Here is an 18,732-nt window from a genome sequence, read left to right on the forward strand (position 1 = left end):
TTTTTTCAGCATTATTGCAGTCTGCTGCAATTGCACCCAGTGTGTCATAATGAATGTAGCTCCACTCGTGTGCAGCAGCAAATCGTATGCGAGGTGCAGCTAACATCAGGATTGCATCCATTCTGGTGCAGTGGTAAAATGACATTAGTTTGCAATTCTTTTGTCACAAGTCTCCTATGCCTATTGACGCAAATCTCTGTAGGAACCCTGGAATTACTGCCACGTTCAGGGTGGCTGTAGCTTCAGAATTCCATAGTGTCAGCAAGCGTGCTTGCACGTGATTAGCATAAGAGGCAGTGGGATTTTGTCCTAAGTATAGTAGAAGGAGCTCGGGACCTGGGGTTTTCCGGATAATGGATCTTTCAATAATTTGGATCTTTGTACCATAAGTCTTCTAGTAAATCATATAAACATTAAATAAATCCAATAGGCTGGTTTTGCTTCCAGTAAGGATTAATTAATATTAGTTTGGATCAAGTATAAGGTACTGTTTTATTATTACAGAGAAAAGAAAATAATTTTTTTAAAAATTTGGATTATTTGATTATAATAGAGTCTATAGAAAAAGGCCTTTCCATAATTCTGAGTTTTCTGGATAACGGGTTTCCAGACAATGGATCCCATACCTGTACCTATAGTGAATGACGTAGGTGAGTGTAACATTCCGAATATAACATAATTCTGACACAAGTTACCACCAGATCAAAGTCTGATCTAAATGATTTGTGATTAGAAAAGAAAAACACTTGTACAAGAACTTTTTGTTAGTACGGGTATGGGATACATTATCCGGAAACCCATTATCCAGAAAGCTCCAAATTACAGAAAGGCTGTCTCCCATAGACTCCATTTGATCCAAATAATCCAAATTTTTAAAAAGTATTTCCCTTTTTCTCTGTAATAATAAAACAGTACCTTGTACTTGATCCCAACTAATACACAATTAATCTGAATTGAAAGCAGAACCAGTTTATTGGGTTTATTTAATGTTTGCATGATTTTCTAGTAGACTTAAGGCATGAAGATCCAAATTAAGGAAAGATCCGTTATCCAGAAAACCCCAGGTCCCGAGCATTATGGACAACAGGTCCCATACCTGTATATTAATTAGTTAGGGCAAAATTTTTTCTTTCTTGTGGGTTGATTTATCATATCATATCAAACTAGGAAACTGCAGGATTCCCCAAGGGGCACTAACTTTGCTAGTGACTATGAGATTGGAAGTTAATTTCTGCATTATACAGGTATGGGACTTGTTATACAGAATGCTTGTAACCTAGGGATTTCCGGATAAGGGATCTTTCTGTAATTTGGATATTCATGCTTTAAGTCTACTAAAAATGTATTACATAATAATGTCATTGCATAATAAATCTAAACATAAAATGAACTAAATATGATCTGAAAAAAACTTTTGGAGCAGGCACTAAAAAAAGGCAATCTTCCACCAGGCAGATAATGCTACAAAAGTTTTTTTCAGTTTGTCCACTCCCCATGCTGAGGGCTCAGGGCGGTGCACCTGGGCCTCTGTCCTTGTGTGGTGAGTTATCAATTTCTACTTGCAGACCCTAAACTACCGATTTATTATGATTGTTTTTCCACCAACAACGATTAATTATATCTTATTTGGGATCAAATACATGGTACAGTTTTATAATAAAAACTAAATAATTTTAGAAAAGTTTATTTAATTACAATGTATTCTATGACAGTTGTCCTTCCCGTAATGTGGATCTTTCTGAATAATGGGTTTCTGGATAAGGGATTCCATACTTGTAATACCTGGATCAAAAATGTGCACTTAAATATTCCAGTTCAGTCTATAAGTATAGTCTTACAGTATATATATATATATATATATATATATATATATAGTCTTTTTAAGTTTATTAAATAATCCTCATTAAAAAAAACCTAAGAAACACAAGAAAGATTAATTGTATATTAAACTCCTATTATACAGAAAAATATATAATTAAATATGTTGACCAAAGAATAACTATTTTTTAACATGCTAAACTAAAAAGACCACCATTTGACCTAAACAGCCTTTTTTGTTTTTGCAAATTCCCAGTTGATCCACCATACATTGATAAACAAAAGCACAAAGGGCCTCTGTGTAAGACACTGGCAACGTATACCGAGTTAATTTTAGTCTTTTTTCCATGGATCATGCACATTCATAATAAACGTTTACCCATTCTGCCTATAAAAGAAACAATATTCCCCAACATTATTACCACATAAGAAATTTTGAACCTTGCAACGTCAGCCAAGAAAAGTGTTTTTAGCTACACAATATGTGATATAAAAAGCATGCGGATTACAGTCTATTATTATTTGGCCATGGCTGAATATGGAGGCTCCAGAGGCAGAAAATAAACTTGGATCCTAAATATATTTGACATGTGGTTTTCATTCTGTTTTTAGTATTAAAGCATGTGTTTTAATTTTTTTCATTTGTAAATCGGCTGCTTGGAAAGGCCAAAATGCTTAAAGTGTCAAAAAAAATCCCTCACTTCACCGTCCAGATATAGAGATACAATTAAGATCTTCTAGATTTTTTTCCTACTTTTTCTTTAAAACATTTTTTGTGCAGTTTGTTGAAATCATATGACCTGGCAGATAAAGATCTTGCATTGTTAGGATACAATGAGGGTCATATGAGTGCAGACCGAATGCAGACACTTACATCCTGATTTGCAGACTCAGCAAGTACCTCTCAGTCTCCATTAGGAGTAAGAGCAAAAGAGAAAAATAGTTCAAAGTTCTAGTCAGGCAGCGACAAATAAAACAGTGATCTCATGTATTTACTGCTGCAGTTAGAAGGTAAATGTTTACTCTATAGGGATTTTAAGGCGCAGATTTTAACCACTTATGCAGCAGGAAGAACGATGGAACTTCTGACTGTAAAAGATCTTCTTTTTATGAACATAAAATATTTATATGGCTATAAAATAAAATGAAAAAGTCAGAGAGACATTTGCTACAAGGGGCTAATATTTAAATGATGACATCTTAAGACAATCAGATTGAAAAAGTCCTATCAGAAAATGATGTCTCTTTTTTGACATCCTTTTTTATTCCCCATTCATCAGTCCTTGCCCCAGTGAAGCTTACAATCTACACACACCTTTTGAAATGTTTACGGGTATAGTAATCATATTATCAGTGTCTAATGCACTGCACTGTTTTTTCAGGTACAGTTTCCTAAAGAGGCAAATATATGGCCCCCAATCAACACCTAAATACTCATTTGAAGCACAGGCCTGGATCAGAACACGCACCCAGAAACCTGAAACTCAAGGCAAAGAGGTGCTGACAAGTCAGACTTGGAAAGGAAGTGTAGAATGGGAGGCATAATATTGTCTAATAAGCTGAAAGCTGATATTTTTTAAGGAGCTTTAGAAGACCTTTGCTTCCCACTTGTCAGGAAGCCATACCAAAAGACCTTCTAAGACAGTGTTAACATGACAGGAAGGAAGTAGAAGTTACTTAACACTTACCGTATACCACTCTTGGAAATTTTCCAGAGACAACGTATAAGAAAAGTACATATAATGAACCATAAATTAAATGAAAAAAAAATTACTTAGAGAGACATGTAAGCCTGTCTAGATTGTTGGGGAACTTGTCATAGGCCCAGTAATTTTCACATAAACTTTGGAGACAGTGGCTGTCACTGTGATTTTATTTTATTTGAAATTATTTCTGCTACAGTTACTTGGATGCTGTGCACAACTAGATGTAGACAGTTAAAGGGGGCCCAAAAAATTATTCATAATCTTATTTTATCACATCAGTCAAGCAAAACTAACTTTAATTACACTATATAAATTATTTGAATCTTGTTTCCTTCAGTCTAGGAATTCATAATTATAGCAAGCAGGCAGCAGCCATTTTGTGGACACTGTTATTAAGACAAGCCTCGCATCATCTCAGAATCTTGTTTGTGCACCAGAATGGGGGACCTGATATCCATCCCCATGCCCTGGCTACACAATGAAATGGTGAAGAGAACGGGGGAATGTGGGAAGAGCTACGACATCTAGGAAGTGCTGAAAGGAAAGTGAAACTAATTGTCTGCCCCGCCTCTGTGCCCAGGGCATAGAGGAGGGGCAGACAATATATGATTGAGAGCTATGTTTAAATGATCTTACAACAGCTACTGTATGAATGCTTTAATAAAAAAAAATAGAAATTGGATTTCATGTTTAATTTGAAAAGGACTTTTATTATACAGCTTGTGTCTCGGTGACAGGTCGACTTTAAGAAACCACTGCTACAAGCACAACGTTTTTCCACTCACTCTCATTCACCGAGCTTTACTTACAAACAATGGTAACCTAAAAACGTGTTACTATGGTTTTCCAGGCTACTATAATCTAACCACTGCTGACTAAAGTGCTTTCCAGACAATTTATATTCATGGTTATTGTCATAGTCTGCTTCAGGAGTTTTGACACCACATTTGGCAGTGCTTGAACCAGAAGTAGTCCTATGTCCCAGGATTAGTACAGCACTTTTTTGCTGTGAACTTCCCAAAATGACTTTAGCAACCCCAAAAATCTAATTCCCCTGTCATCTGAGGTATGTGCTCATAAATCTGACTGAAAATGCTTTCCCAAAAAATTTTTCCCACAGATGACCAACAAACCAGCAATAGATCCCAGGGGAGTCACTTTGCACATATCCACTGAGCCCCATCAGCAATAATGCCCAAGGATAGATGTCAACAATAGATGTCACCACCCCCCCCATTCAAACTTGGTTTCAGTTCAGTTTTTACATATATGGCTTCTGTAACACCTCTGGTCTCATGTAAACTTGATGTTGTGCTCCACTGTTTTGATGTGTTCAGTGAAAGTCTGAATCTCCTGTGTGTGTTTTAACAACAGTTACACCAGTGTATGGCACAGAACAAAAGAGTCAGCTCCTCTGGTCAAAACTCAGCCGTGTACCTACATCTAAAAGAAAAAGGACACACGTTTGAAGACTGCCCATCCAGATTCTAGACCGAGAGAGCGACTGGTTCAAAAGAGGTGTTAAAGAAGCCATAGATGTAAAAACTGAAAACATTTGAATAGAGGCAGGGGGTTGCGACATCTATTGTCTGCCACATACAATGCTGTTTTGCCACCTCTCCCTGGAAGGTGTAATAACACATGAAAGCTCCAATTTTGCTAATACAATCAACACCTAATTTAATGACATCATTGTGGATGATGATAAACAGATTATTCTGATTGGAGCAACATTCCAGAGGATATATAGTGAAGCAAGATCCTATGTACAAGTTATTCGGAATTGAGAAAGCCAGTTGGATGACTGGTGAAACGTCTTCAAGAAAAACTGTATCACCTAATAAATGAGACACAAGCCCAGCAATAATGCAGCTGAGTGGATAGGATTTCTCCCTTGCTGGGTGTTTGCCAGACACAGCCCCTTAAATGCCAGCAACCCATCCCCCTCCATGTCTAGTAACCTAACTACATCTTGCCAGCAAATCTATCCGTCTGATTAGTCTGGGACCTGTTATCCAGAATGTATGGGACCTGGGGTTTTCTGGATAATGTGGCTTTCTGTAATTTGGATCTCCATACTTTGTCTACTAAAAAAAATCATTTAAACATTAAATACACGCAATATGCTGGTTTTGCCTCCAATATGGATTAATTATATTTTTGTTTGGATCAAGTACATGGCCTTCCAATAATTCAAAGATGGTTTCCAGATAACAGATCCAATACTGTACATAATTAGACAGAAGGTTATTGTCTAAAACAAGAATGGCACTGTTGCAATCCCATTACAAGCACTAATTCAAGGGACTAATTTTTATTAGGAGAACAGGAGATGTGTAGGATTGTATGCCAGCCATGCTTGCTCAGGCCCCACACCAAGCAACTTATCCATGCTTAGCTCAGAGCAAGCCCTAAATTGAGATCACTCTGGGATCCGTTAGTGATGTCTGTTGCTGGCCAGAAGAGTGGGCTGCCCTGCAAAGGGCGAGGTCGCCTGCTTCGGGGGGAGGGAAAGTGTGTGTGGAAAGATGGGCGGCAAGCCGCGGAGGGGCGTGGTCAAAGGGGGCGTGTTCCGCATAACAAAGAGCCCCAGAACTTTTTGTTGTTTTAATACACCTTTAACTTCGGAATTTAATGGTCTGTTTAGTATTAATTTAATTATTGCCGTTTTGAGAGCTGAGCGCGGTCTGCCCCGAGACACTAAGGCGCCACTAGCCATTGTATAGAGCGGAGGAACGCGGAGCGTGTCAAAGGTCATGTGAGGTGGGCTCCTAACTAGGGACCCTACGTGCCACCAACGCTCCTCCCAGCTCTCTGCTCTACTTCCCCTTTCCCACATTTCGCTCTTACCGTGGCTAATGTGATCCTGCCCGCCTAATAAGCTGCAAAAGTCCTGCAATTAACTGTACAGCAAGAAGCCGCCAATCTACATCCTAACAACTACAACTCCCAGCATCCTCCCGTGTAGCTGTAGGACTAGAGTTTGGCATGTACGTGTCAGTCTGTGTTGTTATTTCAGAGGACAATGGAGTAGAAGCGAGGTGTTAGACTGTAACGAGCCAATGCGCTGCGCCCTGCGTTCCATGAGGAGCCTGAAGTGCCCCCACCCCATCCATCAGTCCCATGAGCCCCCACACTGAAACAACTCCGCTGCCCTTCCCCCTCGCACACTTGTTACTAGTGCTCGTTCTATGGCACCTGCCTGACACATGGGTGTGACTGTCGCCTCAGTGGACCTATTATCCGTAGGATCCGATTGGCAGGCACTAAACTGGCTCCTATCAGCCCCCCATGCTCATGTACAAGTGCACTGACCTGTGTGTGTCCTCAAATGCGCTTTCAGGTGCGACGATTTGCCATAAACTTTGTCGCAGCCGGAGTAGGGGCACTTGTGCTTTTTGAGGGGTGACTCGGGGTCACATTTGCTTTTCCCCCGTCTGGCTCTTTGTTTAGGGCTCGGCTCAGGTAGGAGGGGAGGTGTGGCCGCTCTGTCTCCACGTTTGCCGGCTGGAGTCTCTGTATCAGTGGCCGTCAGGTTTAAACCGCGCTCTGCTGCATTGTCACCGGGCTTAGGGGCTTGTTGGTTGAGATCAGCCAGAATCTTGGCCACCACAAACAGAGACGCGTTGTCTCTCCGGTCTTCCCCCGGCGGCAGCAGCAGAGGAGGAGGTGCCGGACTGCAAATAGGCGCAGTATGGACAATAGCGCGGCTGGACATAGACACAAGGCACTCGGCAGCGAACTGATCCACACACGCTGCTGCCGCCGCCGATGACATTTTCCCTTCTCCTCAATTGCACTCTATCCCGTTTTGCATATGAACAGCTGATGGGTTCTTCGCCTTTCCTCTGCTCATTAACTGACGCCAGATTGCACTTGCTCCATGGAGATCACGCCCAACTTGCATAGGAAAATAAATCCGTCGGAGTCTTGGGGAGAGTGGAGGAAAACTGACATTGACAGCTCTTGCCAGACCCCCTCAAAGACATAAATAAAAAATAAAATAAAGGGTATAAAATCGGCGCTACATGCCGAGCTGCCCCGCAGCACTGAGAGGTGCCTTTTTACTCGCAGCTATTGCACTGGGTGAATGGGGTTCAGTCCCACGTGGGGGTGTGGCTTGGAGAAACATCTGTGGGTGACGTCACCGAGCAGCCACATCCTGGGCAGAGCAGTGGAAGAAGAAGAAGAAGTCATCCCTGACTCCTAGCAGCAGATCTGCAGAGCTTGGGGTGTTGTGCTCAAGCGCAGCCTGTAGCAGAAAGGATGAAACCAGCACCCTCAGCCAATCACAGGCTTGTTTATACTGATCCCATTGGCCCTTGCATTCTTGCAATTTGGCAACTGCAGGCAACATGAGAAGGGATAACACCACCCTTGAGTTCAATAATCATTTATTCATCATTGTACAGCTCTGACAATGAGTCTACGCAGTGCCTCACAGAGCTGGATTTACAGGCTAAGTAGTAGGATTTACAGTTACAATTAATCCTTGCCAACAACCTTTTTTTTTTCCTTTATACACTCATCATTTTATAGAAAAGTGTGTGTTTTTGGCAATGGCTGCTTCTCTATGAAAGAGTACATTTTCAATAAAGCTACTGGAGGCAGTGGTTTTACCATGTATTCCTACACCTGATTATATACTGATCTCTCCCATGAGGAGGAAACAGATCAGAACAAAGAGCTTTATCTGCCTATAAAGAGGCAAGGGTTACCCCCTTTCAAAATGATAGTTATATTTATAATCATCTCCTTTTGTCAGTGCCATATTGTGACAAATCATGCACTCCAACAGCAAGTGTCAGGTTTGTACCTGGGTGGTGTGTCAGCATCAGCCACTGAGAAAAGGGATTTTATCTATCTAAAAAAAACAAAAAAATAAAAGATTTCAGCAGCTCTGGAACTTTCACGTGTTGCAGATAATTTAGTGTGATGTGTCAAGAAAGGTGGTTGCTTTATCATAAAGGGTTAGGCACAACTTTGCACTTGTAGGGAGAAGTTCTGTCATTTTCTGTATGTCAAAGACTGGCGACTGTTAAAATCAATCTATGGATTCAATTTCACAGAAGGGCCAATAAGTCAGTTCCTGCACTATTAACTTAAACAAATAAGTAGAAAAATGCAGTTTTCCATGCAGAATAATCTGTACTCATGAGCTTTACTGAATGTCCATGAATATAAAGCTACAGTAAATATTATAAATAGAATATCTTTTCCTTTTTAACTCTCCTGTTCTACTTGCAGCTGTCTGCCGATGAAAAATAGGTGTATCTTTGTTTTATAACAGGGTTGTCCCCCTAGAGATTTTGATCATGCTTGGTCAGATAGATTTGCTCCTTATGGTAGATGTGGAACCTGTTTTCTGTACTATTGCTGTAAGGGGGGGGTTAAATTGACACAATGTATATGACAATATGAAAACAATGATACATTATCGTATGCTACATTGAACTTGGATACAGTAAAAGGAAAGCACTAGTAGCAAGTTGGCATTTTTACAGTGTGGATGTTGCAATGTAGTGCTTGGGTCCTAGTTTCAATTTCAGCCAGGACACTATCTGCAAGAATTTGTTTGTTCTATCTATATATGTGTTATTTTGTTTTGGGTATTCAGGTTTCCTGCCATGCTTCAAAAACATACAGGCAGATTTATTGGCTACTGATAAAAGAATGTGTTTAAATGTGTTAGAGAACGTAAGCTAGCCATGCACAAGCTGATAAAAGCTGCCAACTCAGCTCTTCCAGACAAAATTGTCAATTTATCACACAGGGCCATCGGGACGGCCTGTCTGACCAGAAATCAGCCAGTTATCTAATGGGCAGGTTTAAAAATTCTGTCCGATAAGGACCACATCACCGAGATAATGTTCTTGTCCAATGGGCCTTTGTATGCCTGCAGTATGAGCCTATATCTGGCCCTATACAAGAATGGGTATATGTATTTAAAAATGTTATTTTTTATTTAATACAGTAATAAAACAGTATCTTGTACTTGATCCTAATCTAGCTAGTCTAAATACATATTTGTGGTCATATTGGGTTTATTAAATCTTTAAATGCTTTTTAGCTGATTTAAATTATGTTGATCTAAATCAGAGGTCCCCAACCTTTTTCACATTTGAGCAACATTCAGATGTATAAAAAGTTGGGGAGCAACACAAAAATGAAGAATGTTCCTGGGGGTGCCAAATAATGGCTGTGAATGGCCATTTGGTAGCCCCTATGTGGACTGGCAGCCTACAGGAGAATGTTTGGCAGTACACCTAGTTTTTATGGAACCAAAACTTGTCTCTAAGTCAGGAATTCAAAAATAAGCACCTGCTTTGAGGCCACTGGGAGCAACATCCAAGGGGTTGGTGAGCAACATGTTGCTCACAAGCTACTGGTTGAGGATCACTGATCTAAATTATAGAAAGATTCTTTATCCAGAAACATGGACACAGATGGTGTATGCATAAACATTGTTTATTCAAGTAAGGTAAATAAGTGATCATAACTTTGCAGGAATATAAAAGAGAGACAGAAGCATGCGTTTAAAATAATTGGCTGAAGATCTAGAAGTATAGAATAATATAGGTGATTAAAGGTGGTGTGAATGGAAATTTAAGAATGGCAAGAGGTGAATAAATTGTTCCTGACACACAGGGGAACTTTAGTTGCCTGGTTGAGTATTATAACAATATCTGACCCCTCTTGTTGTGGACTGTTGTTTTTCCAGACAGGGGTGCACCATTTCTGGGTGCCGGAGACAGAAATATAAACATGTAATTGCTTGCTAAATAAAATAATTGCTTATTCTATAAGGGGGTTATTTATCAAAATCTGATTTTTTTTCTCAACATTTTCTGCTACAAACTCTGATCAAATCCGCTCGGGTTATTTTACACTTATTTATTATTACACTCTCCCGATTTTTCACTCGAAAAGTCAGATTTCTTATGCTTTTTTTGCCCGAAAACTTCGGAGTATTGCACAAAACCCAGCACACATCAAAAAATCATTGGGACTTCTCTCATTGACTTATATGCAACCTTGACAGGTCTGAGATGCTTGATTTTCTGATTCAGACTTTTCCATCCTCAGGTTTAAAAAAATTCGTAATTTTTTAAAAGTCAGATTTTCTAAAAAAAAAATCAAAAAAATAGCCCCGTAAAGGTGACTTCCCTAAGTTATCTAGAGCAAGACTGTGGCCCGAACTGTCACGAAAAATTATGTTTGCTCTAAAAGACTGTAGCTTTCATCACCCACAACTTCTGTTCTGCTGATTCCTGTGGTGTCTGGTAAAAAAAGGGCAATTATTTTATTTTAACCTTGGAAAGTAAGTTGCAAGTAAAACTTAGTCCCTATGAAAAATGTATGATGAAATTCTAGAATTGTTAATGAATCAGAATAATATCAATGTAGGACTTGTCAGAGTAGACATAATACTGTACATATATTGAAATATATTTACATACAGTCCCTGTTTTATTTAAACGGGAGGGAATTTGTTAAAAGCTTTATGCACCACATGTTTGATTTTCTTGATATATGCACATGGCTGAATGCAAAGAATTTCTTGTCTTTGTCTATATACAGGAACATAACATTGCACTCCTGGAATCCAGTCAAGTATATTGTAGACTTTCCACTCCTACAGTGGGGGTAAAAAGATATTGCAGGAACCTGAAGGCCCCCCTGAAGCCAAGAGATTTATTGCTCCAAACATTTTACATAGGCACTATCATTTGGTGCTTTTTTTGTCCCCTTTGTTTGGATCCTGGCATATTTTTAAAGTCTCTTGTATATCTAATTTTAAAGTCTGTTGTTCTTGGAATCTGTCATCAACACTAATTTTGATGAAACAGATATAACAGAGATTAGTGGCAGTTCTGTAAGAGGCTTATCCAGTAATCTTTAGTCTGAAGTCAGCCAAATACAGAGGCATTTAAGACAATAATTTGGGGACCTTAAATCAGATCTGTTTTGACATGCTCCAGGGCTAATTTGATTCAAAGCATTGGAAAAAAGGTGAAGAAAAAAAAATGAATGAAATAATTTCCTGCATTATAATGATCACAGACAACAGCATTTTTATAAGAAGCACATTACCCCACACCTTGTAGTGGAATTGCATTATGTGTACCAATATTAAAGGGGTTGCTCACTTTCAAGTATGTTTTTCAGTTCAGTTGTTTTCAGATAGTTCATTCGAAATCAATACTTTTTCCAATTACGTCCTATTTTCTATTTCTGTAATATTGAAATGTAATGTTTAATTTTCACCTTCTTACTTTTTTCTAAAGCAGGGAAAACTGTTCTAAACTGATACATTTAGTTGATTAATTTCTTATCTTTGGGCCAGCTGCGCAGAATCCCTGAGTTTCATTAAAGGCAGCTGTTAGAATTGCTAGAAAATTTGCTAATATTCTAATAATACTGCTGAATGTATCAGATAAATGTTGCAAATTGTAACAGTTCAGAAGTTGCTCTTGGATTACTGAGCTGCCAGACTGAAACACCAGAAACAGCAACATTAAACTTTGAACTTAAATTTTGGAAAAATGGTAAATGGTTTTTGATTTGGTACTTTGTGTGGATCCCTGCAGAGGTTATTTCTGCCAAGGCAGTCCTCTGCCACTCCTCCTCTAATTCAGCCCTGTACTCAAACCAGGGAGCTGTTCCATTTGGGAGGTGTAGGAGAGGTTGTTCTTCAGCTTGCCTGACCTCATGCTTCTTTAGATAATACAAGACTTGAGGTCAGGTAGACAAATCTAGCTTTCGTTTTCCATATATAGATTGTCGGCATTACAATTATGATTGAAAACTGTAGACCTGCATGCACTTATTACATGTTCTACCAAAGTTGTGTTGCTTCTGTATGTTCCATCAGTTGGTGCTAATTAGCTTTTGCCTCATCTGATACTGATACCTGTTCTCTGAATAATTACTTTATCTTGAATACTATTTAAATTTGGTATGATAAATGGAAAAATGTGTTCACAAAATGTAAAATAGGGTATTTTTTAATTGACGAGCCCTTTAGCCTATGTTATACAGGATAATATTAGGGAAGGCCACAACACTATTGCTCCAACTTCAATGTAGCAAGTTGATATTGTTAACTATAATGAACTTTTAGCACATTGTTATATGAATGTCTGTTTATTATAAAAAAAAGTCTGTAAATTTTTAAGGATTATAGATTGAAAAACAGTATAGTGAGTTTCAGAGCTTTATTAAGTGCAATTACAGTATACTAAGGGGGCCCATTTACTTAGCTCGAGTGAAGGAAAAGAAGTAAAAAACCTTAGAATTTGAAATGTTTTTTTTGGCTGCTTTGACCATCGAATGGGCTACTTCGACCTTCGACTATGACTTCGACTTTGAATCGAACGATTCAAACTAAAAATCGTTCGACTATTCAACCATTCGATAGTCGAAGTACTGTCTCTTTAAGAAAAAACTTTGACCCCTAGTTTGCCACCTAAAACCTACCGAAGTCAATGTTAGCCTATGGGGAAGGTCCCCATAAACTTTCCAAGCTTTTTTGGGTCGAACAAAAATCGTTTGAACGATGGATTAAAATCGATTCGAAGGATATAATCGTTCGATCGAATGAATAGCGCTAAACCCTTCGACTTCGATATTCGAAATCGAAGGATTTAACTTCGACAATTAACCCTCGATATTCGACCTTAAGTAAATCTGCCCCAGGATGTATTAAAGGAATAGATCAGTGTGAAAATAAAAACTGTGTAAATAGATAGGCTGTGCAAAATAAAAAATGTTTCTAATATAGTTAGCCAAAAATGTAATCTATAAAGGCTGGAGTGACTGGATGTCTAATAAAACAGCCAGAATCCAACTTCCTGCTTTTCAGCTCTCTAACTGAGCTAGTCAGCGAAGGGGGGCCACATGGTACATTTCTGTTCAGTGAATTTGTATTGATCCTCGGCATTCAGCTCAGATTCAAAAGCAACAGATATGACCCATGTGGCCCCCCCTCAAGTCTCTGATTGGTTACTGTCTGGTAACCAGGGTAACCAGTCAGTGTAAACCAAGAGAGCTGAAAAGCAGGAAGTAGTGTTCTAACTGACATGTTACACGTCAAATCACTCCAGCCTTTATATATTACATTTTTGGCTAACTAACTACTATTTACCCAGTTTTTATTTTTACACTGAACAATTCCTTTAACTGGCACAACACTACATAATCTACAGACAAAGAAGATATTATACTTTTATATATGTGAGAAAGGCAGAAAACTTTTGAGCAATTCTTTTTTTTTTCCTGCTCCACTTAGTTGATGCCACAAATTAAGCTAGCCAAGCAAACCAAGCTAACATATTTGAATCTTAACAAAGGATAACATGTTTTGGAGTTGGTTGGTTTTTGGAATTGATTCATAACAAGCGGCTTATTCTTTTTCAGTACTCAAGCAAATGTTAAGAATAGGTTTTAAGAATAACTTTCTCTAACTGATCTGTTTTTGTAAATGATTTTTAGCAAACTTGAGGTATTATGATTCAAAGTACAGAAATATCCCTTACCTGGAAAATCTTAGGTCCCAAGTATTCTGGATAATAGATTCTACACAGAACAAATGGGGGAATGCAAAAAAGTTGTATATGAAAAAAAATTGAATACATAATGTGATATTCTCCGTTAGAAAGATAATATATTGCTAATTTTAACTGTACATAACACACTTTTAATGCCACTAGATTTGATGATTTTTTTGCATGAATAATAACTTTTTAAGTAATATTTTATTACTTACACTGCGCACTGGTGCATATTATGGAATTCAAAATCTTTTTCCATTGGCAGAATTACGAAATAGTTTCCCTTTGTTGGGTAGCTCACCTTTAAGTCAACGTTTAGTAACAGTTATGAATTATCATATTCTTAGCAATTTGGCCTTCATCATTTTTTAATAGTTTATTTTTATTATTTGACTTCCTCTTCTGCCTCTTTCCAGCTTTCAGTTGAGTGGGGGTCACTGGACTACACAGTCAAAATAGTATGGCTATGTGAGGTTACGCCCTTATAGAGTCAGACCCAGAGAATTGAAAGGGAACAATAAACACTGGTTCCAACTGCAATTATATGTACACAAAACTTTAAAATCATTGACATTTTTAACTGGCTAAATTTCAGGATTAAATTTTTACTAATTATGCAATAAATCTGTTTTTGAGTGGACACATACCCAAAATTATCTATGGAATAAAATCGCATGCACTCTTTTTATCCAAAAGTTTATAGTCAAGATTCAAGCAGAGGTCAAGGCTAGAAGCAAATAAAGTAGTCAGGAACTGGGAGAAGGACAATAAAACCTTTTTTCATCTCAGACATGAATTATAGGGCACCAAGTAACCTACAGATTTAAGACATACAGTTGGGCATGGAACCTGATCTTTTTATTTTGAATTTGCAGCCAGCATGAAGTAACAGTATAATATAATAGGCGTGGGCACTCTGTGATGACAATGCAGATATGGGTTTCATCATTTTGGATTCTATGCCATGGGAGCTCATGACTCCAGTCAACCAGTTCTCTATTCATTAAAAGACCACTAGACCTTATTTAGAGTAATCAAAAATGTTCTCTGCACTGCCTTAGCTGTGTTGTCGAATGCATCAAATCCTCTTCAAGGTATACCTCTATGCCGACATATACTGATAAAGGGTTTAAGGACACTAAACATGTCGTGAAGTGGCCTTGAATAAATGTAACCACAGCATATTTTTGCTACTTTTGAGTGCTCTCCTCATTTTGGAATTTATCAGACCTTATTTAGACACTGTATAAAGTCTTTGCAATGGCTACTACAACACCACTGTTAAGCTGCCTGCATACTACAGGTATGGGATCCTTTGTCCAGAAACCCATTATCCAGAAAGCTCCGAAATTACTGAAAGGTCATCTCCCATAGACTCTATTATAATCAACTAATCCAAATTTTTTAAAAATATTTCCTTTTCTCTGTAATAATAAAACGGTAGCTTGTACTTGATCCAAACTAAAATACAATTAAACCTTATTGGAGGCAAAAAAACAGGTTATTGGTTTTATTAAATGTTTACATGATTTTCTAGTAGACTTAATATGTGTGAAGATCCAATATACTGAAAGATCCTTTATCCTGAAAGCACCAGATCCCAAGCATTCTGGATAACAGATCCCATACCTGTACATCATAAAAATAAATACACCAGTTTCACATACCCTTTTCTTCATAAAATTGTGTTGATTATTGCTTATAATGCCATTCTTCCGATGATAATCCTGAATGCGATCTTTTAGCATACCTTTAGATTAAATCTGGAATTACATCATTTTAAATGCCAGTGATTAAAAAAACATTTGTCATACACTGCAGCTACCTACAGATCCCAGGAATGTGGAGGACACATTTAATTGCATGCTGCAATAAACTTAAAGCATGGGCTCACCCTGCCAGCATTACCTTGTGTGCCAGGGAGTTCTTTGTGCTATATTGGAAGTGAAGTGGCCGATATCTCCATCACTGTGCACCAGGGAGTCGTATTTCTTGGAGGGCCAGGGCGTGCGAGTGCATACAGAAACTTTCCCATAAAGACACATTTAACTAAACACTGAAGAACAAACAATATCTTTTGTTCTGGCATTTCACTTGAATCTTGGCACTGGTTATCTCTTTCAGAGTAGGAAAGACACACTGCTTTTGTCCCATTTCTAAAAAGATTCTGGAATATTGACAAATGTATCCTCTCAAGATTAACAAAGTTCGACTGAGTCATTTGGAAAGTTATATTTATGGAGTTTTAAAAATGATGCACTGTTTGTAAATATTCAACACATATTATTCAACATATCATTCAATTGGGCAAATTCACTAAAGGGTGCATTCTCACCAACAACAGATCCACTACACTTTGCACCACTTTGTCAGGCGCAAAATTCGATACCACTACGCGAATTCACTAAAATGCTAAGTTGCGCCTCTGTAGCTGAACACAGACGAAGTTTTCCTAGTGTTAATTCGTCAGCACGAGCATTTCATAGCGAACTTTCGCTAGTGTTCATTTCTGCCTATCGAAACGTTGTGCCTTTACTTAGCTCGAGTGAAGGAATAGAAGAAAAAATACTTCGAATTTCGAATGTTTTTTTTTGGCTACTTTGACCATCGAATTGGCTACTTCGACTTTCGACTACGAATTCGAATCGAACGATTCAAACTAAAAATCGTTCGACTATTCGACCATTCGATAGTCGAAGTACTGTCTCTTTAAAAAAAACTTCGACCCCCTACTTCGCTAACTAAAACCTACTGAGGTACAATGTTAGCCTATGGCGAAGGTCCCCATAGGCTTTCTAGCAATTTTCTGATCGAAGGAATTTCGTTCAATCAATGAATTAAAATCCTTCGAATCGTCTTTTTGTATAATAAAGACAAAAGAGATCCTCTAATGCCCTAGACATGAGCCCACCCAGAAATGTGGCATGTCCCTCAAATGGTGGAGAAAAATGTTAGCACACAAATCTTTAATAGTTGGGACTTTTGAAGGCAATCCTGCTTTAAAATGTGAAAAAAAAATTTTTATAACTTTTATGACTTTCCAAAAAGGAGGATTGAGGAGGATGTAGCTTCATCTTATCAGTTCGCCTGGTCTAAGGTGGTGAAGGAAACTGATGAAATAGGTAATGTTCTGTATGATCGTTCACCTCAGCAAAATGGAAGATAGGGTGCTAAACTGTGCTAGCGACAATCTCTTTCGCTAGTGAATTGTCATCTACACCTGTTAGTAAATTGGGGATGTCCCTACAGATGAGATTTCTGGTGAATTTTCGCTAGTGATGGCCACTTCGCCCTTTAGTAAATCTGCCCCAATGTGTCTTTGTGCAAGGAATAGTTCTCTGTGCAGAAAGCTTTTTAATATATTCTTTCTGTAGTTGGTAAAACTGATCCCATGAGAAACCGAAGGCTTAATGTAGATTATGAGAATGTCTTTCAAAATTGATATATATTTCACAGCATCCTAATCTCACCAAACCTTAAACCATTAAATTAGTATGGGTTGCACCCCAAATCATTACCCTCTTCCATATTGCTTTGAGGGTACACGACATAATGAAATGAAATTACTGCTCAGGCAGCTGATGGTAGCTTAAGGTGGCCATACTATTATTATCCCTCTGGATTCTGCTTCTGGATTTGGTTACTCCAATCCAGGTGTCCTAAGGGTGAGTTATATACTTTATATCCATTTGTCTTATCTCTTGGTTGATACATTAATTGCCAATCTTTTTCCTGCTTCACTACTTGTTACTTTGTTTCATTAAGTTTTTGTAAGCTTTTGCTGCTCACTTATTATTTTCACTGACTTTATAAGGATCATATTTTTTCTTGCAGACGATTATAATTTTTCCGGATTATTATTCACTTGGACTTTTTTTTGCAATTCTTTTGCATCAAAATATGTTTTTTTCCCATGGACTGTATCTTAATATCACTTTGTTTCTTGTACTAATTACATGTGGGATGGGTTGAGTGTACTGCCATACTTATTTTACACTGTTTTATAATGTATACAAATCTTTTAATTGATTAGCCTATATATACCTTTTGTATCATGGGTTCCATATACTTGATAAAGGGCGTGGCCCCGAAACGTTGCACTTCCACACTACTACATATGATGCAGAACCACATACACTAAACACTTAAAGCTATTTCAGGGAGACAAAATAATTTAGGATAGACACTCAACCCCTGCACATATTTCTAAACACTTGCTCAAAGCTAGTTCAGGGAGACAAAATAATTTAGTATTTGGATAGATTCTGCCACATGCCAGAGTGGTTGCTGATGCCTTAGTCACCTTTTAGTGTACTGGTATGGAGAAGTTTGTTCTGTGTAATTGAAATGCCAGGGCCTATGTTAAATCCAAAACCGGACCTGACTCTCTGTATTGAGCAAATTAGGCAGACCATTTTAGTTTGGCACCATATGAATATATATCATCTAGAAGGGAATGCATTGTTGGGTCTCCTTCTTTTAATGAACTACAATACAGAAGATGACGGGAACTGTAAATCAGCCTCAGCCACCATTTGAAGATCTCAAGGCAACATCTCAGTGCAAGAATCATGGTACCCCCTAAGCATATGTTTGGGTAAGTTACACTGGTTTACTAATTTATTGTGCCCCCTTGGTACAACACTGAACAGCAT

At 38.2% G+C, this 18,732-nt stretch overlaps 1 protein-coding gene across 1 annotated transcript in view; it reads right to left on the reverse strand.

Annotated features, from left to right (window-relative positions):
- klf13.L (Kruppel-like factor 13 L homeolog) overlaps nt 1–7,775 on the reverse strand; it is a 52,292-nt gene extending 44,517 nt beyond the window's left edge. Inside the window, exon 1 of the mRNA XM_018252996.2 lies at nt 6,840–7,775. Within this exon, the coding sequence (XP_018108485.1) occupies nt 6,840–7,302 (463 nt within the window). The 5' untranslated portion in view covers nt 7,303–7,775. The remainder of the gene's footprint in view (nt 1–6,839) is intronic.
- Between the last annotated feature and the right edge of the window lie 10,957 nt (nt 7,776–18,732).

The sequence above is a fragment of the Xenopus laevis genome, chromosome 3L, assembly GCF_017654675.1.
Source record: "Xenopus laevis strain J_2021 chromosome 3L, Xenopus_laevis_v10.1, whole genome shotgun sequence".
In the NCBI taxonomy this organism is placed as follows: Eukaryota; Metazoa; Chordata; class Amphibia; order Anura; family Pipidae; genus Xenopus; species Xenopus laevis.